General features: G+C 39.1%; 1 protein-coding gene across 1 annotated transcript in view; it reads right to left on the bottom strand.

The window, feature by feature from the left end:
- Nucleotides 1-12,105, bottom strand: part of ptpn12 (protein tyrosine phosphatase non-receptor type 12) — a gene marked incomplete in the record, with an annotated part of 46,074 nt that overhangs the window by 22,757 nt on the left and 11,212 nt on the right. Inside the window, 8 exon segments of the mRNA XM_062444118.1 lie at nt 160-226; nt 1,682-1,824; nt 2,271-2,330; nt 2,517-2,588; nt 2,922-2,960; nt 4,271-4,366; nt 4,504-4,580; nt 6,141-6,249. Of these exon segments, the coding sequence (XP_062300102.1) occupies nt 160-226; nt 1,682-1,824; nt 2,271-2,330; nt 2,517-2,588; nt 2,922-2,960; nt 4,271-4,366; nt 4,504-4,580; nt 6,141-6,249 (663 nt within the window).

Genomic DNA, 12,105 nt, shown 5'->3' with positions numbered 1-12,105 from the left:
AAACATTAAAATCTTCTGGAATTTTCTATAAAAGCACAAAAAAACACAACAAAAAGAGTTTCATTCCGCTTAAACAGTAACAGAAAATGTTGTGTTGATTTGTAAAGGTAAATGTGTGTTTTATGTGTAGGAGAGTGTGTGTTTGTGTGTTCAAAATACCCCAGCTTTGAGGAGGTTCCACGTGTAGTCGATAGCACAGATAGCACCCGTCCTCCCACAGCCTGCACTGTACAGTCACAAGCACATAGGTTAGGTTCAACAGAGGCACACGTGTAAAGACAAATAACACACACACACACTCTCCAGCTTCCAACCTCTCATCGCAAACACAAATCCATAAAGACACATTTCTATGACAAATACAGAAAAAGATTAAACACTTATCGCATGTATGTTACGATGCCTCATCCAGACAGGATGGAGACAGGAGCCGCACAGAAGCTCAGATTATGTGACATCACGTCTGACACACAAAATCATAAAACTTTATCTCATGCTGTCAGAAGTCTCTGCCACTCTTAACAAGCACATGCATACAGTGTACACACACACACACACACACACACACACACATACACACATACACACACACACACATATACAGCATCTTCACAGACACACACATGTGCACACGGACACGCAGACACCGCTTTAAGTCCTGCTGCGTGGAAACGGGAAGTGTCCTCAGGCTGCTCATTATAGCTGATTACACACACATGGAGACAGTGTGTGTGTTGTGTGTATATGTGAACCACAGGACCCCAGAGTTAGCTTGAATATAGAGCCTCATAAAACAGTGTGTTGTGCTTTCATTATTTTGAACTACTTCCCTACTTCATAAGAACTGCATTCTCATCCTGCAGCCGACACACTAATCAATGTAGCTTCAGTAAGAGGGACACAGAGTGGATGAACACAGTAAGAGCAAAGCCAAAACATAGACGTCATTTTCGGGCACATACTCTTAACTAATATACAGTTAATGACAACTTTGAAGAGAGTCAAGTGTTCCTCCAAGTCAATTCAGTGAGTACTTAGTTTTCAAATCTAGTAAAATAAAACTTAGACCGCTAAAGGAAGTGGCAACGATACTCTCTTTCCATTGGCTCGCAGATCTGGGGCATGAGGTCCTTCAGTCGGACCCTCATGGGAAAATCACTGTTTTTATAGTCAGAGCCAGCCATCGGAATAAAATGGCTGATGTAACTGTCAGGTCTGTATTATAGTATTTTATTCCACTGAATCAGATTAGTCCAGAAGTTAAGAAAACAACACATATCATTTAACATTTGAAACATAACATCTCACTACTTTCTGAAAGGACTAGATGTGTATTTGTATGCGTTGGGTCGAGCAACGACTGCAACAATTTCTCTGCTGTGTTGAAACTTGATTTCAAAACACACGAACCCATGCTGGCCACCTGTTGCACATTCTTGCTGCCTCCTCACAGAAAACTACTGTCCATCTCATTAATCATCCTATTCAGTCCGAGCACGGAAAAAAAAATTGCGATTCAGAATCTGCTTTGCTCATGTTCAAGTACGATTTTACGCGTAACCCAGCATGTTGTATATCACATCATCTTTATGCTCGATTTTCTCTTTCTGTAAAATTTAAAGTATGTTCCTACATGTGTGTGTTTGTGGTGATTTCTCTGCACAGTGTGTGTCTAACTTACCTGCAGTGCACACATATAGGGACATCGTCATTCTCTTGGTATTCTCTCATTAGTCCTATCATATCCAGTATGGAGTCAAATGACGAGGGGACGTCGTGATCAGGCCAGTTCATATAATGGAACTGTGTTATCCTCCGTGTTTCCTGCAGGAAGACAAACAGGAGTACATATTTTAAAAAGGTGGAGAGTCAACTGAAGGTGTCATTACCAGGCCATGTGGAGAAAGAAAACGTGTAAATATAAACGTGTGGGTGATATTTCAATATTACTGACTTCAAGTGGAGTTGTTTGGTGATGATATGAATATAATGCATCATCGCTTTGCAAAGTTCTGTTGCTAAAATTAAGCAAATTTTAATTTAGCAGTAAAAAATGAGCTACTGAAGTTCTTGCTTTAAATCAGTTATTATATTTTTGTTGTAATGTGTATCCATGGAAGGTTTGTCATTACTTTTAACAGTAATTTGATTATTTTATGAGATTTTGCATCTATTTCTCATATTGTGAGGTATGTCAATATTGGAATACCACTTTTACTGTTGTTCAGCTGCGTGGTGTGAATGAACAGAGCGTATGAAAAAAAACTTACGTTATCATATTCCACCATCAGAGACCTGATAAAGTAGTCTGTTCTGGCCTGCTCGGATTCCTAGAAAACAGACACAGGGGAACTTTTACACAAGGCTTAACTAACACGGCCATCAGAACAAAATGTGAGAAATTCAGAGGTCTGAAAAGTAGATCCCCCTCCCCTCCCTCCCTCCCTTCCTCCCTCCCTCCTCCTTATACGCTTATTACAAAACACAGCTGTGATATCAGAGATTTGTCTACTTACACAGGAGATTCGGAAAGGGCCAAAAGTCATGGGCTCCTCCCCCAGCACCGGGAAATACCGCTCACACTTTTTCTAACCAGAGAAGAACAGGAGTTAGCGTTGGCTGAGAAAGTAACATCAGACTCACACCACAGCTTCCTGTGCACTTTCTGACTGGAAATAAACTATTAATACGACATGTGAAACGCAGATTTACATTCACAGAGAGAGAAAGACTCTTGTCTCTTTAACACAATGACACTTTTTTTTCCACAAACAGAAATACAGGAGCAGACATTTTTGCAGGTTTTGGGATATTCTAACGGGACCGAGAACATAACACACAACACATCAAAATACACAATTTGTACACCTGCATGCTAAACACACATACATTCATAAGGGGATTAAATATCACAGGCTTACCCTTCCCATCTCATACTCTCGACAAGCCATTACAATAACCTGCGGAGACACAAACAGGAAGGATTACGATCAATATTTAGACTCAGCCTCTCACAGCTAAATATTGCATTTCCAAAAATACAGGTTTGTTCTATTTCTGTAACGCTTTAGTTGCCAAAATGCTGTCCAGAGGCTCAGAGGAGTTCCCACAGACTGAGAAAATGTTAAATTATTTGTGTGGAGAAATAAAAAATGGCTCAACTTTGATATTTTTCCTCATTCAAAGAGCACAGACAGAATGGTTAAGAGCAGAATTTTTGATCATACATTTTGCTCTCACATCTATATCTCACATCATTCCCTTTGATCCTACAGGAGTAATTATCACAGTTGCAATCCCGAGCTTTTGAGAGTGCTAGTTAAGCCTAATCACACCTCCCTCCCTCCCTCCCTCCCTTCTTTCCTCTCATATACTTCCATCTGGTTTGAGCATAAGCACTCCCATCTGCCTCTTAATATCTGACAACCATATTAAATATTTATTTTAATTACTTTAATTATTGCTATTTCCCTTTTTCGAATTATTAACTACACAGAGAGGTGTTATATGAGATCGCTCTTCAGGTCTGTGATTCCTAAACTTTCTTTAACTGTGAAAGTTTTTCCCTTTTTTTTTTTCACTGTGATAGATATTTTCATTGCTTTGTCTAATATTAAATCTTTCTGAATGAAACTTGTGTGCATGATTGAATGTTGCTGACCATCAGGAAATGTTAGCTGCTCTCTTATAAATCCAGACCTCTCATATAACTGGAATCAGTACAGAGGTAAGCAGATAGAAAATGCAAAAACAGCTTGCAGCATTCCTACACATACCTTCTTAAATAGTTCCATTTGAAATGTTGTCATAAATAGATATGGATATAATTTCTTCTGGGAATGGGAGAACATGCCCCTGTCACTTTTCAAAATCCTACTTTTCCCAGGATATTGCTTCTCAAGCAACACACAAACCAGGGAGGAAGACAGCAGGCCAAACCTGGAGTCAAAAAATAGTCCTAGCATCTCCTCTACTAGTTTATGGGTTAGAAAAAATGTTTTAATTTCCAGTTAATATTCTTTTAAAAAACACCTGGGATATGAATAAATTAGTAATGGACTAATTTATTACAATAGTATCAGCTTTAAAATATCAGGTATTATATTCTCAATACAGATAGTTATATAGCAGATATAACAGATGTATGAACCACTTCGAAGAAAGTCAAATGTTCCTGTTTCTAGTTGAACTCCTGACTCATTTCATGACACAGAGGGCTATTTATTCACTTTTCCTTTTATTTTCCTTCATGCAGTGAGGACATACTCACAGCTACATTGTACTCCCAGTTCATCCTCCAGAAGTCTGTGACAGTGTTCGGCAGCGGGCCCTGAGTTGCAATGTAGGCCTCCGGGCCATCCATGCCCTGCCGGGAGAGACGGACAGGTAGAAAGACGATGTTACTGTGGTTCATGCAACTCTTTACACATCCGGACCATTTATCATATAGTGTCAAACAAATGTCAAAGTACAGGAATTTTTTTTTTTCCAGCTGCTTTTTACCTTGATGAAATTTGCGTTGACATAATCTGTGTCCTGATTGGTCGTTTTTAACATCAGCTTCACTCTACTGTGATCAACTGGGGAGAGAAAAGAGAGAGAAAAAAACTTACTTCAAGTCATTTAAAATAATTTTACATATTGGTTGGGAAATACACAAAAAGAGTGTAAAGGTAGAGAGAAAGTGAAAGAGAAGAAACAAAAGCTAAAAGAATGAGACAGAAAGAGAGAGACAAAGAAGGCAAACAAGGACACTGGTAAAAAAAAAAAAAAAAGGACAGGGAAATGGGATGTAAAGAGGTTAATGGACACAGCAATATCCTCATTCCTGTGTGTGTGTGTGTGTGTGTGTGTGTGTGTGTATGTGTGTGTGTGTGTATGTACATCTGTTACGGATGAACCTGTTCTTCCTTTGCCTTATCAGCAGCTCATTCACTAAAAGCTAAATGAATGAATGAATAGATGGATGGATGAATAGATGGGTGGATGGACAGAGGAGAAAAAGAGGATAAGGGTATGAAAAAAAAATAGGTCAGATGTTGAGTTATAGCAGCTTCTCGTGAGATCATTATGTACAGCGAGCACTCTGCGTGTGTGCAAGTTAGAGATCATCAGATATTACATGACCTAGACCAACATGCTGTATATGAGTATTTGTTCAAAATGATACTTCCGATCTCCAACTTCTCTCAACGAACTTCCTTTAGTTTGATCTTTCAGTTCATTTTTCTTTTTTTTCTTATTCATATAAAAGTAGAATACCTAAATATTCTGCCTACAGTTGAGCAGTATGGTCATGATAATGTTTTTTTTTACAAATACCTTTTTTTATAGCATATGGACATGTTTACAAAATTTCACAGTACAAAAGGGCAACATATATACACTTATTATTATTATCATCATTATGTTATTAGGCTCACCAAGCTAAAACTTAAGCAGCCTAATAGAAAAGTGGTTCCTGACCCATTTAACTTGTTATCCCTTCATATGAGGCAAGTGTCTCCCGCAGCCCCTCATCATAAATTGCATGTTTATAAATTGTGAGCAGTTCAGATGAAGAGGGATTTTCACATCCCAGATATTTCTATGTATAAGGAGATCAAACTAGGTACTTTACAAGGGAAAACATCATTGCATGCATTAGAACTGATTCTCTTCTTATAACCCACTAGATAACTCAGATTGGGAAGCACTATAAAACAACTGTTGTGCTTTTGAACTGTATTGCAATATATTTGAGGTAATTATATTATTTTGTCACACACATTTAAATCAAAAAGGGTAGACTGAATATTAGAAAACAGCTCTCAGAATAACGCCATAACGTTGAATTAACACAAATTCAAAAACTGTTGAATCCTGAAAGGTTTGATTTATTGCTGTACTCTTGTATTAGACTCCATCAAAATAAACTGGCATTTTAGTGTATTTTGCTTGTGTTTTAACTTTGATCTCACTAATTAATTATAAAGAAGTATGGCATCGTCAGCATAAAAATGGATATAACATTGCAAAATCACTGTCCTCGTCTTTCTCTCATTATTTATATAGATGTCTGCCTGCAGCCTGTAGCAGGACAAGCAACGGTGTAAGTGATATTTATATTTAATCACTCATCTGTGCACAATGTGACTTACATGGCAGTATATCTTTATATCTGTTCTTCTTGACATTCTCCTCTCGCTCTCCAACGTTGGTGGGGTAGATCTTCTCCGTCCGGTATTTGGTTGATAACCTCCGTAACCGCTGTAGATAAAAAAAAAAGAGAAACAAATATATTATAGTTTGCTCTCTCTCTATTCATCAGACATTTTTATGCATGATTTGTTTGAAGGAATACAATTTATAGATGTTAGATAACATGTTTTATAGTCATGATGGTTGTGCACAGGAAACAGATGATACGAGTCACACCGGTGTAAATACACAGAAAGCTGGATGACACAGTTCCAGAGAGCAGTGATGAAAGTGTCGGAGAGAAAAAAACTCTTAAATCTGTGGCGTGTCTCTACGAACAGATAATTATTCATTTGATGAAGTTTACAGTAATGCTTTTTAATCATAGATTTACTCAGAAGCGTTCTGGCTCTACAAACTATCTTATCTCGAAGTTACAGTGGTTGTAAAAGTTTTGAAACTCACACACACACACACACAAACTCAAAATCCTCCCCTTACCCCCCCTTCAACAGTCACACCACCACTAATACAACCACAAACACATTCATTTTCTCCTGTTTTGCGTAGCAGTGCATGAAGTGCGGCTAAATCTAATAGTAGCTGACACTGATGAAGACACAGTTAGTTAATGGAAAGAGAACAATTACAGCGTCTGGTCACACAGAGAGCTAAGCTGTGGGCCCAGAATAGAAATGTTTCAGAGGTAACAATGGTGAGGTTTTCTCCACTAAGACAATTTCATTACCGAGTGTTAAAAGATTAGTGTTGGCCAATATGACAAAGCACAATGAGACAATGGAGTGGTTTCTGACAAAGTAGCTATCCAGTGTAAAATTACACATTAATAACAGGAATATACCAGGAAAAAAAAAGATTTGTCATTATTAGCTAACACTAAAATTTCCCCAAAAATGCTTAGTGATACAGACTGTCATCTATGATCGCAGTCTGTGGAAGGAATTTTAAAAAGTGATATTTAGCTTTAAGGTGAATTCATATTATTTGATAGGCAAATTAAAGATTTCACCTGTACAGTCACTGCTGATCACCATGGTGATGAAAATATATTTGACCCATCTGAACACTTATAAATCTAGATGTTGCTTTCCTCTTTGTTTTTAATAATAATATTTGATACGGGGTTACCGTCTGGGCCCGGAAAGACGCTGACTCACCTGCCACATCGAGTGATTTTCAGTGAATTCTAACTGTGCAACTCTTTCATTGACGGCTTGGCTGTGGCCTCGAGCAACACTGTAGAAAAACTTTAAAAGAGACTTTTGTAAAATGAAAAACCTCCTGCTGTTCTGACTCTGATAGCGTTCACCGTTTTGATCGATCTCAGGGGCCTTTTTTTATTTTGTTTTTTGTTTGATTTTTTTTCAATTAATTCATTCACTTTTGTCTCGCGTTCTTAGGCAGTGAAGGGGATCAGGGCATCTCTCTCTCTCTCTCTCCTCTCTCCTCCCCTTCTCTCTTCTCTCTCTCTCTATCTGAGAAAGTCGGCGTGGGCGTTCGGGCTTCTGGAGCCTCGTGTGAAAAAAAAAAAAAAAAAGACAGTCCCAACCTCTTCTGTCTCTGGGCGCTGCAGGCTGCATGGCTTTCCTCCTGTTACTGTAACATGGACATGTACTGTACTGTACTGTACATCCTATTTTCCTGAGACTTAAAAAAAAAAAAACCTCAGGCTTTTTCTTTCGTCCCTGTTTCGCTTTTCAGTATATGTCATTACATAACAAAGATGAGATGTTTTTTTCTTTCTTCTTTGACATCGTTCTCCAGCTATTTCACAAGCTCACATACACACACACACACACACACACACACACACACACACACCACACACACACACACACACACACACACAACACACACACACACACACCACACACACACACACACACACACACACACACACACACACACCACACACACATTTTAGACTAGCAGCACAAAGATCCGCCGGAGAGACATAATGAGTTTTTCCACCTTTCATTTTGAAAACCTCAACGACTAAACTACCACAAACTGAAGGAGAGGAAGCAAAAAAGAGAGAAAAAGGAGTTTGAGAGAAAAAGAGGTGCACACACTGAGACTGTGGGCGGCAACACAGCTGTGCGTGTTCATTTATGTGTGTGTGTGTGTGTGTGTGTGTGTGTGTGTGTGTGTGTGTTGTGTGTTGTGTGTGTGCGTGTGTTGTAATAGCATTAGAGCTCCTCTGGCCTCATGTGAATTACATTTCCAACAGAGGTCTGCTTCTGTGCTGGGCCAGAGCCCGGGAACACACACACACACACACACTAACACACACTATGAGCAGAAAAGGCAGGCCATAGTGATTTGTGATGGTGTGTGATTCCCCCAACCCACAAAACACATTGTGTGCGCACAAACATGCTCTGAATTGTGCCCTGTAACACAGTAATGATGATAAGTATTTCCCTTTGTAGCCCATTTCACTTCATTTACGGCAAACTGGGAGCGCTTGTTGATTCTCACATTAAAGCCTGTGAATTGTGACGCTCAGCAACAGCTCATCACTTTGGTTTGGTTTGGCTCTGCATCACGACTATATACATGACGGACCGTGTCAGCCGCCGTTTGTGTTATCAAGATGTCAAAGTACGTATCGGCACAAATAGTACATACATTTTCAGCAGCTTTAAACCAGCTCCTCTTAATTCATTGCATCAGACCAGCAAAGTGCCGGTTTAAGGTATGAGCTCTAACCACTTTCCACCTGCTTTTTTGCTGTGGTGCTAATGATTCCAACAGTTTTACTACATATTTTATACTAAGACATTATCCTCATTCATGATGCTTTCATTGTGGACATGAGATACAAAGGATAGAAAGGTAAATAGTATGCAATATCAGTGCTAGAGCTGCTCAGTTGCTCAGTTACTGTATATTGGCACACTATAAATACATAACCTGCTTTAAAAAGGTGCAATATGTTGAATTTAGTGGCATCAGGAGGAACAAACTTGGCAGAAATGGGGTATAATATCCATAAGTACGTTTCAATATGTGTATAAATCACCTGAAAACAGTGAGTGGGTCCTCTTTCACTGACCCCACCATATTGCAATGTCATGCCACTAAATCCTACACACTGGTCCTTGAAGAAAAAACTCAATTTTTGTTTCACTGCTATTGTTTGTAATCACTGACGTGTGACATATTTAAGTAGGTTTTGTCACAACAGATGTAAAACTAGCATATAATAGTTGCTAAAAAATGGGTTTTCCAATAACTGACTTTTGACATATCCCAACCTTTCTGAGTTTATATGGAAACATTTTTTGCTTATTTCCACATCCAACGGTTACGGAGCAACATCATCATTCATTTGGAGCTGCGTTTCTGTCCATCTGATGAATCTGAGTCCAATATTCACTCTCCTTTAGCTCTGTTTTAGCTCTCTACCGTCTCCTGAGGGAAATATCTGGCTCCTCAGCTGCTGAATGTTCCACTTTGTTCACCAGCTAATCGCTAACTGTGTCTGTTTGCCATTTGGTGCAGAGCAGATAGGTTACAGTGGAGGTTATTTCAGGGGCTATTTTGCCAGAAAAAAGCCACCTGCTGCAGCCAAAAAAACTGTATTAAAACTAAAAAAAACAGTAAAGTTGAAGCCGGACAGCTAAACAATGAGCTGAAACTCACTATAAAGCTCTGCAAAAGTTGTGACAATTCTCTATAGTATAATAATGTAATCACTACATCAAAACCTCACATGCATTTGATTATTCTCTGCTTTAAAAAGGACCAGTGTGTAAAATTTGTGAATTCTGTTATTGATTTTAATTGATTGCATGTTTTTCGGGTGTAAAATAGCAATGCAATGTATTTCTCCTTGTTTTTATACAAGGTTAATGTTCTATTGTGCACTGTCCCTGTTATAATAAAATAAAAATTCCAAATTTAGGGGGAGCTATTGGCAGAAATGGGATATAGTATTCAAAAGTATGTTTTTTATTAGTTTATAATCACCTCTCCATAAACACTCATGAACGGGTTAATTCACCTCACTCTCACACAAGTATAGAGGCTATATTGGACTCAGCATTCAGTTTTTTTGTCCCTTGATAAATCTTTTTTTTTTTTAAACTTGGATGGAGCTACTGTCTGTCTCGCCCGTTTTTCTCTCCACTTTCCATTGTCCCACAGACAGACCCTGTTTCTAATTACTCTTACTTCCTCTGTTACGTAAAACGCACACAAATGCACACACGAGCATGTGCGTGCTCTCTTATAATAAAGGAAGCCTGGAGGATGCAAAAAAAAAGGAAAAAAAGCAGTGGGAGTAAAGAATCATTGCCTGCTGCTCTGTACCAACAAGAGATGTGGAGTGGAGGGTAAAAGAGAGGAAAGGAAAGAGGGAAGCAGAAGAGAGGAGAGGAGAGTATGGGGCATTTTAGATGGAGGAGGGAAAAAAAGAGGAGAGAGAAGGAACGAGGGAGAGCCACGGCTTTTAAGAGGCTCTTGGTAACTAAGCTAATGGGTTCTTTTATTCCTTGTTTCTGTCGTTCATTCACACCGCTTCCCGTTACACACTGTCGCTTCGCACTAGCTTCTGCTCTGAATGGAGGAGGAGGAGGAGGAGAGAGGACGAAGAAAAGTACACATCCTTTTTTCAATCCCTCGTCAAGTGTTTCTCTTTTATTAAACTTGTGCTTGTTTCGCCACAGATAGCGACAGCTCTTCAACATGTGACATGAAACAGAAAGAGAAGGAGGGAGAGAAGAGGAGACCGTGATGACTTCCTCCTCCGTTCCTCTCCTTCAAGAAGTCTGTCCATTCTTGAACGGCTGCAGCTGATGATCATCTTCATCATCGATTCATTTGATCAATTATCTTTTTTAATGTCTGGAAATGTCTTCAAGTTGTTTGTGCACGAAAACAGTCAAAAGATATAAATCAACTGCACTGATATAGTAGATACTCCTTTTTGTGAAGCTGGAGCTGGTGAATGTTTTACATTCTTCTACTAAAAATACGACATAAATGCACGTTATGAATACGTTTTCTGTCTGGACCGTTTCACCATTGCACACTTTAACAGAAAGGGTAGAGCAAAACTGAAACTTTGGTCGAATTAGCACCTCTCAAAGTGGTACTTGTTAGTCAGCTAATGATGACTCTTAATGGTTTGGTCTGAAACATAGTGTAGTAGAAAAACAGTGAGATGTTTCACACAGTCCAGGGTGATGTTTTCAGATGTTTCGTCAATGGCTGCAACAGCAACTACTTTCATTATCAATTAATCTAATCGTGATCTCCTCGAATCATCGTTTGACCTGTAAAACTATTTCGGTGGCATTTATTGTGAGAACATTATGTACAGATGCCAAACACCACAGGAAACACGTCTCTTCTCAGGAAAGGGGAGTTCACTAAAACCCTCATGAAAGTGTTTTCTAAAGTTTTCATTTAATAAGACAAGAATTGCAGTGAAACCACCTACGCAGCAATGCTGTGGTCGTGTCAGCAAAAAGAACGTGTGAGGCAGATTACACACACTTTAACAGTCTAGGGTTATCTGGTAATGGATGATGATGTTCCAATGCACCTGTGTCAAAAGTTCAAATAGTTTCTTTCTTCTTTTTTTTGAAATTATGTCTATCAGTCAGAGAAGTAAAACAGCATGACTAAGTTGGCCAGTTTCCTGTGAACGCTCCACTTCCACTGCCCCGCGCACACACACACACACACACACGTTCGCAGGGCGTTGGCCCCTCAAGTCCGGTGTCGACTTCACAGACCCCCCCCTTCAGGGTGCAAACTTGACTTGGCCTAATATGACGAAGATGCCGGTAAAGTTAGAGAGGCAGACGTAGAGAAGAAAGTAGAAAAAAAAAAAGAGTAGATTAAAAGAGAGAGAGAGGACATGATGGTAGAAAAAGAACATGATGTAGAAAG

Source organism: Scomber scombrus, chromosome 22, assembly GCF_963691925.1.
Source record: "Scomber scombrus chromosome 22, fScoSco1.1, whole genome shotgun sequence".
Lineage (NCBI taxonomy): Eukaryota > Metazoa > Chordata > Actinopteri > Scombriformes > Scombridae > Scomber > Scomber scombrus.
This window is presented reverse-complemented; position numbering and strand designations above follow the sequence as displayed.